General features: G+C 34.7%; 1 protein-coding gene across 2 annotated transcripts; it reads right to left on the bottom strand.

Annotated features, from left to right (window-relative positions):
• Positions 1-687: 687 nt before the first annotated feature.
• Positions 688-12,135, bottom strand: LOC131145658 (acyl-CoA-binding domain-containing protein 1-like). Of its 2 annotated transcripts, none has more exons than XM_058094854.1 (6): positions 10,855-12,135; positions 4,037-4,142; positions 3,822-3,925; positions 3,018-3,109; positions 2,367-2,464; positions 688-1,175 (listed from the first exon to the last, which is right to left on the bottom strand). In XM_058094854.1, exons 1-6 carry the CDS (start codon positions 11,355-11,357, stop codon positions 999-1,001), a joined length of 1,080 nt encoding a protein of 359 aa, XP_057950837.1. In that variant the 5' UTR covers positions 11,358-12,135; the 3' UTR covers positions 688-998. The 2 variants fall into 2 exon arrangements, with proteins under 2 accessions (XP_057950837.1, XP_057950838.1); XM_058094855.1 differs by having other exon boundaries at positions 688-1,165; positions 10,855-12,060.
• Positions 12,136-15,210: the final 3,075 nt, after the last annotated feature.

The raw sequence follows: 15,210 nt of genomic DNA, 5'->3' as shown, positions 1-15,210 counted from the left end.
TTCTTATGTTTTTCTTTTCCAGTATACCAAAGTTTAAATCCTAATTTATCAATTTCTCTAGTCTTCTTCCCCCACCCACTTAATTTCTTGAAGGCAAATTATATTAATTCTTCTTCTAATCATTGTATCCACAATTTTCATATTTTCACCCGTAAATGTCCATATATTTCAAGTTGCTAATATAATCCTAATTTCCTAAACTAACGTCTTTACCTGCCCACGTCCAGAATGATGCAGGAACTCTCGCATATTTGACACCATACCTAAGCATCGAGACAACGCATCGCTTCGCTTCGGGGTGACAACCTAGCCCACCCTCGTCCACTTTTTACTACACTCAAGTGGTTCAAATACAACGCAACGCTCGTAAGGGACACCCTAACAAATATTCAGTAAGGATTCATATCGTAGCGATCTGACATTTTATGCTAACCATTGGCTATCTAACGCAACCCACCTCCTTTACATATCTCTATATCAATTTTCAAATAATATTGAAAGTAAAATTCATTCTAATATAATTAATAAAAATTCAAAAATAGAATATCAATAACATGTAAAATTAAATTTTTATTCATTGATTTAGTTCATTTCTTATTTTTTTCACTTGGCTTGATACATAAAAAAGTAAATTTCTTCTAACATACTTTTTTCCTTGTGTCAAATAAAGGAAAATAGGAAATCTACTTCCGAAAAAATATTTTCCTGGCAGCCAAACAGATCCTCAAGCAACAAATATTTTACACTGGTAATAAAGGGAGGCAAAGCAAAGGTACGTGCACCACCATTCATCTTCTGAACTAAACATTCTTCAAATTCTCCCCACTTCAATAAAAAAAAAAAAAGGAACAAGAAAATACAGAACAGTACAAAATGAATGGCCTATAAGATGAGGACGAAAAGGTTTTTCCTAAAGGCTTATTTATAGTATGTACATATCCATTGGGAAATTTGTCAAAAATTTCATTAGCAGGGGAAGCAATAGAATGGATCGTCAGTCAAGTCTCTTTAGCTCTACTTTGCATCCAAGGCCATTTGGAACCAGAAAGATCAAAGGGGGTCTCGCCATCGTTGTCCTTTACATCTGCATCTGCATTTTGCTTCACAAGGAATTCAGCAATTGCTTCTCTCTCGCACACAACGGCATAATGTAACGGCGTTTGGCCTTCATTATCCTTCCATTAAAGATGCAATTTCAGCAAATAATAATAATGATGATCATAAAGTCAGATTAGGGTGTCACTTTTATTTGAAAGATAGGAGAAACAAAAGCCAGCTGCTTATAGTAGTAAGGTTTCTGCTAAACTAGTGTCTTAACCATGTGTTTGAGAGCATGGATTTTAAGGTCTGAATTTGAATTTGTATGGATTTGGAGAAAATATATTATCAAATTGTGTTAAGTTTCTTTTAGATCCAACAAATTTTAAATCTAAGGTCCAAAATCAATGCTCCCAAACACTGCCCAACTATCTTTGTTAGAAGAGAAAATTTTGCAGCACGCATGAGGGAGGAGCAAGGGACCTCTCTCCCCTACAGGATGATGAAACTCACAACTGCCTCAAGGTGGAAGCAGATCCCGACTGGTGGGATCTGATGATCCATATATCAAAGAACAACAAAATGACCCAATCGATGTCATAATTTCTTTTTTTTGTATATAGGAAGTTCTCATAATCTGTAAGGTGGTCATTAATTTAGGCATATTTCATGAGTACATGAACCAGATCACTAGTCACCAATACATAAGCGATTTATCGCCCAAATCTCACTACCTTTGCATTGAGGATCCAAAACGCAGATTGTTCCTCATGCATGCAAACAAGAACATCGACTAAGCCTTAATCTGAACTTAAAAGGATTGGCTAATTTCTTGCCACAGTCAGGTTTTGGTAAACTAAATAGTAAATATGTAGCCATGAAACTATCCCTGGGTTTAAAATTAAAATCCATAACAGGAGCTCCAACAATTCTGTCTAGCATAACAAGATAAATAGCATAGGGGGTTTGGAACTGGAAAGTTTCCACCCAGCAATCCTTAAGGCTCCATCTGAAACTTGGAAAATATTATGGAAAGGAAAATAAAATATGAAAATGAGTCTACTTTTCCATGTTTAGTTATCAAGAAGAGTGAGAAAGCAATTTTTTTTAAAAAAAATGCAATCAAACATACGTTGGATTTCACACATCCTTGTCATTTGATTTTTTTTAATTTTTAATCATATTAGAATAAATTTTCATTTTCAATAGTATTGGATGTAAAGATCAAACATAATCGAAAATGTTTTTCATTCTTATTTTCCTTTCCTTTTCCCAAACAAAATCATTAATCCAGAGTCTAAAGAGAACCTAAAGGATTTTAAAATTACCTTCATATTTACATCAGCATTCCTGCTGACGAGCAGTTCCGCTATGTTCAGGTGACCACGGTCTACAGCCCAATGCAATGGCGCCCGACCCTCGCTATCTGCAATTGTTTCAAACAAAACAATTTTATGAGAGAAGCCTCATTGTCATCAGATGCACGCACACACATTGACTATGATGTGTGGCATTTATGTGATTCTGCACAAACCCACTTGTTTTGCTAGAAGTAAAGCATACTACATATATAGAAAGAATGGCACGCCAATATGTAATTTTGCCCAAAAAGAAAAATAAAATCTACAATTTGCAGCACATCCATCACGCAGAAAGGGTTGCAAGCTACTTAATTTGAGCTTGTTTTCATTGTGTGAAGTCCTTGAGCAATTTCAGCATTGTCTTACACAAGAAGTCATGATATGGAGCCTAGGAGCAAAGATATTACTATTTGTACCTCGTAAAGGACGATCAGACGCTTGAGCATCAAACAAAATGTCTACGCTATATTTGCTCATATATGCACTCTTAACTACATAGTCATTCTTACAATATCTCAATAGCCATAATCTCAAGGAAATTCAATCATTCGCAGAGAAATAAAAAACAGAGAAGTTGAAATACAGTGCCAACACATAAGATAATATAATATAACAGACCTTTCTGATTCACTGAAACCCCACTCTCAATGCATTTGAGCAAATTGTCTCCTTCCCCTTCTCTAGCAAAAGCATGTATGTCATCCATTTTCCTAAAAAGTAAAATGAGAAAATTTTTAGACACTACTTTTTCCCCTCTTTTAAGAAATGGATTGCAGGGTGAATATAAATATAGCCAATATGGAAACATTTAGCACCATTCATGAATAGTAATAAACTGATAATAGCTCCTAAGTAACCCACTATTCAATAGCAATGCTGTGGATAGCCATTAGTGCTCCTTACACATTGCCATACATGCCTCAAAAGGGGGAAAATATCAATACTGTGGATAGCCATTAGTGCTCCTCACACATTGCCATACATGCCTCAAAAAGGGGGAATATCAACTTTGAAGTTGTATAATCCATCCGCGCGTGCGCGCACATCTGGAGGGGGTGGGTTTAAAAAGGCCAAGGAGTTTCATAATCCAACATGGGCAGAATTGAGTTTAGTTCTGCCAAAGCCAAGCATCGCCCATTCTTAGGACACCACAACCATGCGAAGTCCAGAGTTTTCACCTTGTACAATTCCAAGATGTAACTATAGGGTCGTAACTAGCTCAGTTTTAATCTAGTCATGCACGCACAAATAAAAGCATTCTGCAAATCAAAAAACAATAGAAGTACACACTGATGCTATGAACAAATGCACACATTCCTGCACACACTGATCATGTCACTTTTTTCAAAACTACATAGAAAATAATTTTACAGAAATTGAGAGGCCAAAAAACAAAAGGTGTGATAGTTCTAAGAACCTTACAACTCATTTCCAGATTCTTCCTCATAAACAAAGGTACTTAAAACAGGTCCCATTGGCCCTTTAGCATCCGTGCTTGGTGCATCACTATTCCCATGTTTGTGCTCCTACTTATCAGTAAACCAAAGGAGAAAGAATAAAAATAATCCAGACAAAAAAAGCTCAGAAAGTTTTAAAATAAACAGCATGCTGGGAAGACAAAAGGAAGAAAATCTTACTTTAGTTGAACCACTTGCCCAGGAAGGATAAAGCTCTGTAACAATATCAATGTACTTCTGCATAGCTTCTTCTGGAGGCATAGCACCCAATTTCTGCCATGCTTGCCTACCACATGCCACCCAAAAGAAGGTTCACTACCACACAGCCATATGATTTTTATTTTACGATATCATATATTATTCCATAGAGCAATATAACAAATAATACAAATGAAAAATAATCCTGGAAATATTCTCCCTCTATTCTATGCCTACAAAAGCTCAATCAAATCATTTAAAAAAATACTGCAGATTCCAGTGTTAAATCAAAGGGCGGTGCTATTGGCAGTTGACACTCCTTTTAAGTTTTAAACAGCCCATCTACTTCTCTACATAGCTGAACACGCAATTAAGTCTCACATGATTAATGAACTAAACAAAATACAAAAAGTAGACCTTTCATGATGCTAAGCAACAACAAATAATTACAGCCAAGAGAAAAACTAGAAGAGGAGTAGAGGAGAGGAAGAGGGGAAGAAGAGGAAAGAAAGGAACTAGGAAGGAAGAAGAGAGGAAGAATGAGATACAATGGGGGCAATTTCAGTTCAAATTCGCAAAAACTCTCAAGATGGCTTTCACACCCTGTTTATAAGAAAGCCTAAATTACAGGAAATTACACAAACTCCTAAATATACATGAAATTACAAATGAACCCCTAATATATATATCTATTGCAAACAAACCCTCAAATACGCATAAGCCTACTACATATAATCTAAACACATTTGTGTTTTAGGACCCAACAATCCCCTAACACTATTCTTTGACATTGGTCTTTCAATCGAATCAGTTATCCACCGGTCCATCCAATGATCCAATTCCCATCCTATATCACTTCAGTTTTGTTAAAGCTATTAAACCTTTGAATCTAAGCATTTACGCATAAAAATAAAACTAACCAACCACAATCAATGTACTACAATTTCATAAAAAACTGCAAGAGAAGGGAAAAAATTCAAAATCTATTTTTCCAGCAAGTCATAGAATCCAGTTCTCTTCCCACAATGTAATATATTATTCAAATTAGCGTGCACACACACACACACACACACACACATAAAAGTTTAAGAACTACAGTATACCATTGGGGAAACATGATGTTATGTTTTATTAAAATGTATAAATAAAACGAGAAAAAATATTAGGGTGAAGTATGCTAAAAAAAATGTTTAGAATCCACTGGCATTCAAACAAATATCACTATCTTTCTCAAACGTTTAACAATTAGAACCCTAACATTAGTTGAACCTCCATGAAAATGAAATATAGTTGTCCTAGTAACAAATTTGACCCACTAAATGGCACCATAATACTGTAATAGTCCTTAGTACCATTTTTGAATGGATTTTAACAAGAACACTGGCATGACTAAATGTAGAACTAATTCCGTCCCAAAATGCACCTGTGAGGACGAAGATGCGTACCTATGAAAAGATGTACCACGTATTTGCTGTTGTTTTCATTTCGCCAAATCCTTGCACAACTTATGTGAGTTCCACAAAAGAGCAACATCTCATCTGATTTTTGTCTTTACAGGACATGGGTCAACTAATGGTGGTGTGCAAATTTCATTGTATTTAAAAGCTAAGGGAGACTAGTTTCATTTTTTGAATTTCAAAAGAGGTCCAATTCATTTTGGCAAATCTCGAGGGAGGTTGTGTATTTTGCCCAAAGACCTAGCTAGATTTTGTTTAATATCTTGGCCTCTTATTTTCCTAACATGGAGCTTCTTGTTGAAGGATCACTTGCGAATTATTCTAGGCAGCCATATTTTATTTGAAGATCTAGAAATCAAGGATTTTGTTTTAAATTAGTAAATTTTGATATTTTAGAAGTTCAGCTAATTTCGGTATCTTTGTGCATTTTAAGTACTTTACATTAGTTTGTAATACATGTTTTAATTAGGATTATTTTGTAATTGTTTGTTTGTTGTTATGTTCTGTGTATAATAGTATGTTTGGTAATGTATGGAGCAGTTATCAGATTTGAGTTTAGAATTTCCTGTCAGTTCCTTCTCGCTTGTCCAGTCTCTTTCTCCTTCCCCCTCTTCTTCTTCCTCCTCCTCCTCCTCCTGCCCATCTCTGTTCTATTATGTCTAATTGCTCTCTAGCTATCTTCTTGACTGTTCTCTCTGCTGTCAGCAGCCTATCTTCCTTCTCCTTCTCTTCTCCGTTCTATTCCTTCCTCTCTCTCTCTCTCTCTCTCTCTCAATTTCTGTTCAATTTGGTATCAGAGCCTAACCATGATTACAAAATCAAGGAAATTGCAGAAATCAAAGCCACAGACAGAACTACCACTGCTGTCTCAAGGAGCAGTTATTTTGATTCAGTTGCTACAACTGTGGCCTTTGTTGCACAACTACAAGTCCTAAAAAGCACTCAAGGATCACAAACTCCAGAAAAATCTCAGAGAACTGAAGCACTGTTCATCTGTAACTTTCACCAGAATTTACAGTCGTACCACTGATTGAGGAACCCTAATTTCCATACAGCAATTCACAACGCCCCCTTCTCCATCAGATAGACCACTGAGAATCCCCTATTCTGCAATTTCACATTCACCCAACAAGGGTTGTGGCCCCACGTGCCACCTGAAGGTACCCCAGCCAACCACCCTTCAAATTCTCACACTTCCTGAGATTCTCTTGACACACCACAACCACCACTCGACTCAAACAGCCCCTGATCTGCCACTGGCTGCAGTATCATCACCAGAGGAGCCTTGCCAGCGCGGCACACACCCCACATGCCAGCATCGGCGAGTGAGAAACTGCGGGAGTCTTCTCCAGCTTCCAGATTTGCAAGAAATTGTTTCGAACCGCAATATTTTGGATTTTTCCCTGAGATGTGAAGCTATTGAAGAAAATTCAAGTGCTAGGGCAAGTTACATGTTGGAGGATAATTTCAAAAGCAACACCAGATTCAGGCTTCATTTGCTGCATTTTGAAGGCTTTTATTTTCTGGAAACTTGAGAAATTGGGAGGTTAGCTTGAGATATCGAACTGCTAATGCAAATTTCTGAGTCTTGAAGGTCTGCAAGCATTCAAATTGAGGCCTAGCTGCAGTATTTTAAGATTTACTGCAATTGGTTTGAATAAATCCAACTCGGATTGTTTGATACATATATTTGAAGGATAAATTCAGCACTGTCAGCCCCTAAAATCAGGTTGAATCTTTCCTGGAATTCGTGCAAGACATCCATTATTGTTGATAAATTGGAGAACCTACAGCTAGGAAGCCAACATTTTTAATATTTTTCAAGATATGAGTTTGAGAAATGTTACATGGGCTCCTATGCATTGTCCTGAGGACATTCCTTGTTTCAAAGGCAACTATCCAAAAAGGCAAGATTTGCATCTGATAAACTTGTTGGTTATGCTATGCAGCTGAGTGTGGGATAGTATCATAGAAACTTCGTTAGTATCTGAATTCTTCCTCCTTACTGTTATGATGTGATCATTTTCCAGCTCACGTGAGGAAAGAGTTCTTATTTTGGACAATAAGATCTTCCAATCTCAAAATGGCCTATGAAGGATAAAACAAAAATTTGTTGTTGTCATGGACTATACATATGAGTACGAAAAGGATGAAATCGGAAGTGAACTCAAATTCTCAAACAGCTTATCAAAGATGAAATGGAAATTTTTGTTGTCATGGACTACACCTACAAGTCTATGACCAAGAAAATGAAGAAATTGCAAGTGACCCTTGTTGTCATGGATTACAATGTGAAAATGAAAGCTCAATTGATTGTGTAGATGGTGGATCACATGATGCCAACCTTGAAGGGCAAGAAAATGCAACAGAACAATACGTTCAAGTTGTATTAGTGTCCCAGGAGCAGCCAACAAAAATCAGCGTCAAAATTGGGAATACAATTCAGCACAAGTTCTTTTTAGAAGATGAAATGGTGGAATCTTGTGAGAAGCTTGTGAAACATAGACCCCAAGCCTTGAATCATCTTCCAAAGTGTGATACTTCTCCTTCTATCAACTTCATCGGGGTTGAGAACCTTGAGGAGAATTGCAATAATTTGTTGTTAATGACTGCATGTCAGTTAAATTGGACAATGTGAAATTACAAGTTGAATGGTTCATTGATGCACATTCTCTATTGTTGCGCCCATGGTCTTAAATTTTCACAAAATTGTCGAAATTTCCGTCAAAATTTCCGATTTCCGTCACCCTCGAAATCGAAATGGCAGTCGATTTCCGTCTTGCATAATTTCCGTCAAAATCTCAACAAATCATCTGAAACTTATTGAAATCTTGGAATTTTAGCAAAACTTATCAAAATTTTAACTATACAATGAAATTTTGTCAGAATTCAAATAAGAGATTTAAGAGTTAAGTGAAATTTCTCTTTTAATTTATTTTATTTATTTTGTCAAAACAAAATATTACTACAAGTGCTTCTAAAATTATATGAAAAAAATAAACTTACAGTCATGTCTAAATTATCATTATTTGTATAATAAATAATATTTAAATGATTTATGAATTTCATTTGTATTAATTGAATATCTTTAATGTGCATTATCTCACAAATATGTTTGATACACATGTTACTTTACAACCTTTCCATCTCATACAAAATATCGATGTATTTGACTTGTTATATATTAGTCCTAAAACATATATTATTATGTTTGTTAACCATTTCTAAAGTTTCACAAAGAATTTCATGCTTTACTACTAATTTCCGTTATTTTTTCAAATTGAAATTGAAACTGACATCGAAATCAAAATTTCCGTACTTTTGGTGCTTCGAAATTTGAGTCGAAATTGAAATTCAAGACCTTGGTTGCGCCAATGTAAAACTTGAGGTTGACTTTTCTCTAACAAGGGGAGTTTTATGGAGGATCACTTGCAAATTATTCTAGGCAACCATATTTCGTTTGAAAATTTAGAAATCAAGGAATTTGTTATAAGAAAAAAAAAGGAGGGGGAGGGGAGATCCAGGTGCACAAAGCTACCGCATATGCGGGATCCATGGAAGGAGCAAACCACAATGGGTCTATAATACATAGTCCTACCTTGCACTTTGTTAAATTAGCAAATTTAGATATTTTTGAAATTTAGCTAATTTGGGTTTATTTGTGTATTTCAAGTGCTTCCAAGTTGTTTTGTAATAACATGCTCTAATTGGGGTCATTTTGTAACTATTTGTTAGTTGTAATGTTGGGTGTATGATAGAATGTTTGTGTAATGTATGAAGCAGTTATCAGATTTGAATTGAGAATTTCCTGTCAGTTCCCCCCCTCACCCCTCTCTCTCGTCCATTCTCCCTCTCTTTCTTCCTCCTCCTCCTCTTCTTCTTCCTCGTCCTCTTCCTGCCCATATTATGTTCTGTCTAATTTCTCTCTAATTTCTCTCTAGTTCTGTTTTTGTTCTCTCTCTGCCCATATTATGTTCTGTCCTACATGAAGATGGTATGATTGTCTTTTTAGTTAATTAAATAAATAGTATGAAATTGCAAAAGCCAATGATGGAGTATCAATAACACCAACCCAAGTGAAAAAACAGCAAGAATGGAAAATGTTTCTAGCCAACCTATTACTGAGCAAAAAGTGACTACTCTCATTCAAAACTCTCTAAAATCAAAAGATCACTTAGATTCTGCCATTTGAATTAAATCAAGAAGAATACAAACTGCATTGTCTCTTTGGTAAAAAGAAGAACCCTATATATGTCAAGAACTTGTCACTGCATCAAAAGAGGCATTTTAATTGGGAAATGACTCCTTTCAAGAGTTGCATTCATCACATAACACCCTCCATTTCTCACAAGCAAGTCATATTCGTTCGGAAAAATCAGTTATTCAGCCCAACAATAACATGCGTTCCCCAAGGATTGCAAATTATCCAAAGCAAACAAATCATTCATGTCAAACATGCAGTCCAGTCCAAGAGATATCATCACCTTATAAATATATGGATAAAAAAAAGAGGAAAATGAAAAAATTTAGGCACATAGGCAGTACATTGAGAGGTACTCATGCCCCCAAATAGAAGGTAATGGTATACAAATTCAAAATCATCCTCTCATTTGCTTCCATTTAAGGAGGCAACAGATACATGCCCAACAATAACAACTCAAAATTTTATATAGAGCAGGATTAAGATTCTCCAGGAAATGCACCCTCCTCTGTTCCATGATAATAATTTCAAGCATATCAAACTCCAACTGCCACAAATCATTGCTTGTAACTCCACATTCAAAAATAATCCAAAAAGCTGAACTAATTTTTACATTAATGTAGACGCCACTCAGCAAGGAAACTAGAAAAGAAGGTGGTTGCTCAGTTAGCCTGTCTACACAGAAAATAACGGAGACATCAACAAAAGCAGAGCATTAATCAGCTGTCTGCTGGGTGGACGTTCTCTTGTCACAGGCCCTGCCTTATATTCAAGATTCAATTATTTGCTTAGATCATTCTTGCACTGGCCATTTATCTGTGATTTACCTTCCAAGTTCCAAGTGAAAGGAAGCATAGTTACTCATAAGCAATTACTCTTGGAAAGTTTATGAGGGTAAAAGATTCAGAAATTCCTGAAAGCAGTCCAACATTATTAAAATTAATTTGAAACAACTTTTTTCTGAGTAAATTGAAGACATGCAACTTAAATATCTACAAAGCTTCATAATCAATCAAATTAATTTATCCATACTTTTCACCATTGAAAGCAGGCATCAAACTACCATCTCACAGAACTCATCAGCAAAGCTATAGATCAACAATTGCATTAATTATACAAAATTTGCAAGAGCAGAGTAATACCACTTGGCACGGGCAGTCATCTTAAGAGCCGAAGGCTGTGCAGTAGTACATGGTCCCTCGGTAGCTATCTTATAAAGCCCATATAGTAGCAATTGAACATCATTTGAAACTTTCTGTGAGAGCCGATCAGCTGCAGACGCAGCCACAAAAGCAGTAGCGGCACTAAATGCCTCGTCAAGCTCAGTGCTCTCGACCCCTTCCCAATCATCATCATCATCATCACCACCTTCCCCCAATAAACTTTCACTTCGTACACTACCCTTCTCAGCAATCATCGAATCTTCTTCACTAACCCTAGAATTCACGTCATTAAATGCACCCGAATCATCATCACCCGATCCAGATTCCCTCTCTGAGGATTTCAAGTCGTTCCTTTCGCGCACCACAGTGAGGTTCTCCTCTCGGAAGGAAGTCACCACAGATATGAGCTTTGCAAGAAGGAAAGAGAATATGAGTCCAATAAACACTGACTGCACAAACTGTTGCCAGTCTTCGATAGCCATCTCAGCGACCCCTAAAAAAGTTTCCAGAAATTTTTAAAAATTAAGAATCTCCCACGGAAACCCTGAAATCGAAAACTAACCTAACCAACTTATGAGTAAACCCTAGAAATCTTTAAAATATGTACGAAAGTTGAAACTACACCCCAGAAATCCTGAAAATCTCGGAAATGAATCTCCTGCCAAAATACGGGAGAAATCCGAAGCCCACCTCACAATAAATCCTGTAAAACTCTAAATCGTGCACGATAGTGGAAACTCTTCAATCTATGACTGAATTCATTCAGAGTAATAGCAATAAGCAAAAGCTCACAATGTCAAGCCCTCGTGTAACCCTAGAAACTGTACTTCGAAAATGAATTTCCCACGGAAACACCGAAGAATCGACGACCCACCTCGCCAACCTCTAAACGAACCCTAGAAAACTTTAAAACTTGTACGAAAGCTGAAAGTCTTCAATCATTGAGTGAGAATAGACGCGGAATTATAGCAAAATCTAAGAGATATCCCAAGAAGTGACGAAACTGTAAGCAAACCCTAGTAGAATCGTGAGACTCTTAACAGGTGACGAGAGCCAAGGGATTTATCACCAAAGCAACCGATCCAAACTGAACCCAAAATCCTAAAACGCCATGCGTCGTGGGGAGAAGAGAAAGACAGGCAGCGGGTGTCGGCGCCGGGCTCACGGAGGAGAGAGAGATAGCATAGCCTTTATATTGGCAGCGTGATACTGTTGATAGTCGTTATCTGGGGCGCAATGCGCACCATCATTAATGAAAGAGTTTGACTTTGGGCGGTGGAGCTGACCTTTATTTCCACTTTTTTATTTTAATTTTTTTTAGAAAAAAAAAAACCCATTAATTCAAAGTGTAAATAATCAATGGTCACCTTTTTATTTCTTTTTTAATTTTATATTTCTATTACCAATTTTTAATTATTTATAAAAAAATAAGAAATTAGATTTTATAATTTTTAATTGATTTGATAACTCAGTGTTACAAATTTTAATATTCAGAAATAATTTTTAAATTAAATTTTATATTTTTAAAAATTAAAATCAAAATTAAATAATCATGTGAATTTAAATATGACTAAAGACAAATATGCATAAATTTCAAAAAAATAATAAAGTCAAATATATAATTCTTTTACTATCTTTCAATTGTCATATAAAATAAAATTTTTATTGTAAAGTAAAATTAAAAGTAGAAAAATTAAGTAAAATAATTATAATAAATTTTATTATTATTATATTATTTTTTTAATGCATTTTATTTTAAATTTTATTATGTTAATCATGTTTTTATAATATTTTGATTTAAAGATGAAAAGGATAATTTTTTAAAGTAGGATTTTTAATTTGTTTAAGTTTTATAAATGTTAATTAAACTGGTTGCTAATTTTAAATTTTTTGTTTCTATTTCTAGTTTTTTGTTTCATTTCTAGTTTTCATTTATCTAAATTTTGACAATAATACCAAACGATCCTTTAAAATTTGATTATAAAAAAAAAAAAACATTAACCTTCCATATACTTTACAAATTTCTATTAATTTTTTAAAAAAAAAAAAAAAAAAAAAAAACGCAAATCTTTACTAATAGCAACATATAAAATATCTCGAAAATCAAATATTAAGATACATAAAAAATTTTAAATTTTACAAAAGATTCATATGAGAAATTCATTAAATATTTTGAAATTTGAAACTGAAATATATCTCTTTGTCAAATATCAGAAAAAAAAAAAATTTATTCTAATTTATATTATTAGATACAAAGCTGATTTGATTTACCGCCTAACTTTTTTTATGGGAAATCTAACATTTTATTTGTAATAACCTCAAAAAGGATTATAAAATATTAATAGAATGATTCCCAAAAAAAATTAATTAATTAATTAATTATATTTAAAAAAATAATTAAATTTTATTTTATTTTTATTAATAAAATATATTATCATTATTATTATTCTCCTGAACTAGAAGCTTCAGGAGATTTGTTTTGTTTCTTTTTTGTTTTCCTTTTTTTTTTTTCTCTTTCTTTTACTTCTTCTTTTTTTCTTTTTCTTTTCTTTTTCTTTCTCGTGTCTTGCGCTCAACAAACTCTCTCTCTCTCTCCTCTCATTCTCTCTCTCTCTCTCTCTCTCCTCGATTTTGCGGCGGATTTTCATCTGATCAAAAATCAGAAGATACTACTGGACTCCATTCTTTGTTGCCGTCATTACTAACGGAGCGGATCGGTAGTAGGAGCTGCGTAAACGTATCTCCTAGGGTAAGTCAATTTCCTTTTTTTCTTTAATTTCTTACAAATTATAAGCTCAATCGACGAACGGACACCACCACGATAATCTAGAGATGATTCTCTACAAGTCTAGCAAGACGAAATTCTCGTGGGGTCGTTGTGGGCAAAACCCCAAATTTGAAGTACGAGAGTTATTAAGGGACTTATTTTTAATTAATTAGTATTAATTTAGAAATATTAAAATATTGAGCATCTAAAGTTGAAGTAGAATTTTCAGAATTTAGGACCTAGGTGAGTACTGCGGGTGTAATTTTGGGACCCGCAGGCAAAATTCAGAAAATTAAGTGAGGGTGTCAAATATTAGTTTAAATGTTAATTTGAGGTATATGGGGTCTAGGGAAGGTTAGATGGGTATTATTTTGGGAAAATAGGTTAATTAATTTAGGAAAAATGTGAATTTCAGGATTTGAGTTTTGGGCGCCAAGAGCGTAGAATCTGGGTCCTAACGAGACTCTCAGTAAGTTAAGTAAGAGGAATAAATTATAGCAGTATTTTTAGAATTACTATTTAAATTAATATGTGAAAATGTGCTCATGATATTTTGACTGAAAATTATTACGATATAAATATCAGATAAATTGTGTGGCATTTGAGTGATTTTAAATTGTGATATTTTGGAGTGTGAAAATAATATGTTATGAATATTAGATGAAAATTGTATGGCACATGACATGTGTTGAAAATTGTGAAATATAATGATGGGTATTTTCTAAGAAAATATTGAAATGAAAATGATTGATGTGATTAGTGAAAAATAATGAAATATGATATTTATATGTGAGTGGAAGTTATTTGCATGAAAAATGAGTTTGTATAAATTACTGGTATGAGTATTTTGGGAAAATGTGAAAATACGTGAAATATGATATATATATATATATATATATATATGTTATTACGAGATGATGAAATGTGCACAAAAAATGATGAGAATATTTATGTTAAACTGAATTGTGATATATTAAAATATGATTAATAAAATATCAATACCGCATAATGATTGCGGGCATATGGTAGTGAACCCTAATAGATGATTATGATATTGAGTACGGTACCGTTGCTAGTGGTGTTAGTGCAACCACACGGACTCTTGGAGCATGTGGCGTGACAGTCGATTGAGCCATTTTGTAAGGTTGTTGGGGCCCCTGAGTCTGGATCAGGGTTATAAACCAGTTATTCATACTACAGACGCGATATGATATTTTAATCTAATCGGGTCGACCAATCGTGGTTAGATCCAGCCTTCGGACCGCACAACCTTGACCATGGGAGGAAGCATGGTGTGAATAGAGAAAGCCTCAAGGTGGCCATGAGTTACAGACGTGATGTTGGTATATGACACCAAGGATACTCATGAGCCGGAAAGTAAAATGGAAACGGAAAGTAAAAGAATGATAAAATTGGCAAAAATGAGAAATGAAAGAAAGAATGGAAATTGAAAAATAAAGAATGATAAAATTGAGAAATAGAACTGTGTGAGTTAATAATATAAATAATTGAGGCGAAGTGAAACTCTCCACCCGAGGGCTTACCGAGTAAGGTGAGTGCCTTGATAG

The sequence above is a fragment of the Malania oleifera genome, chromosome 13 (assembly GCF_029873635.1).
Source record: "Malania oleifera isolate guangnan ecotype guangnan chromosome 13, ASM2987363v1, whole genome shotgun sequence".
NCBI lineage: Eukaryota > Viridiplantae > Streptophyta > Magnoliopsida > Santalales > Ximeniaceae > Malania > Malania oleifera.
Note: the sequence above shows the minus strand (reverse complement) of the source record. Positions and strands in the feature narration are given on the sequence as shown.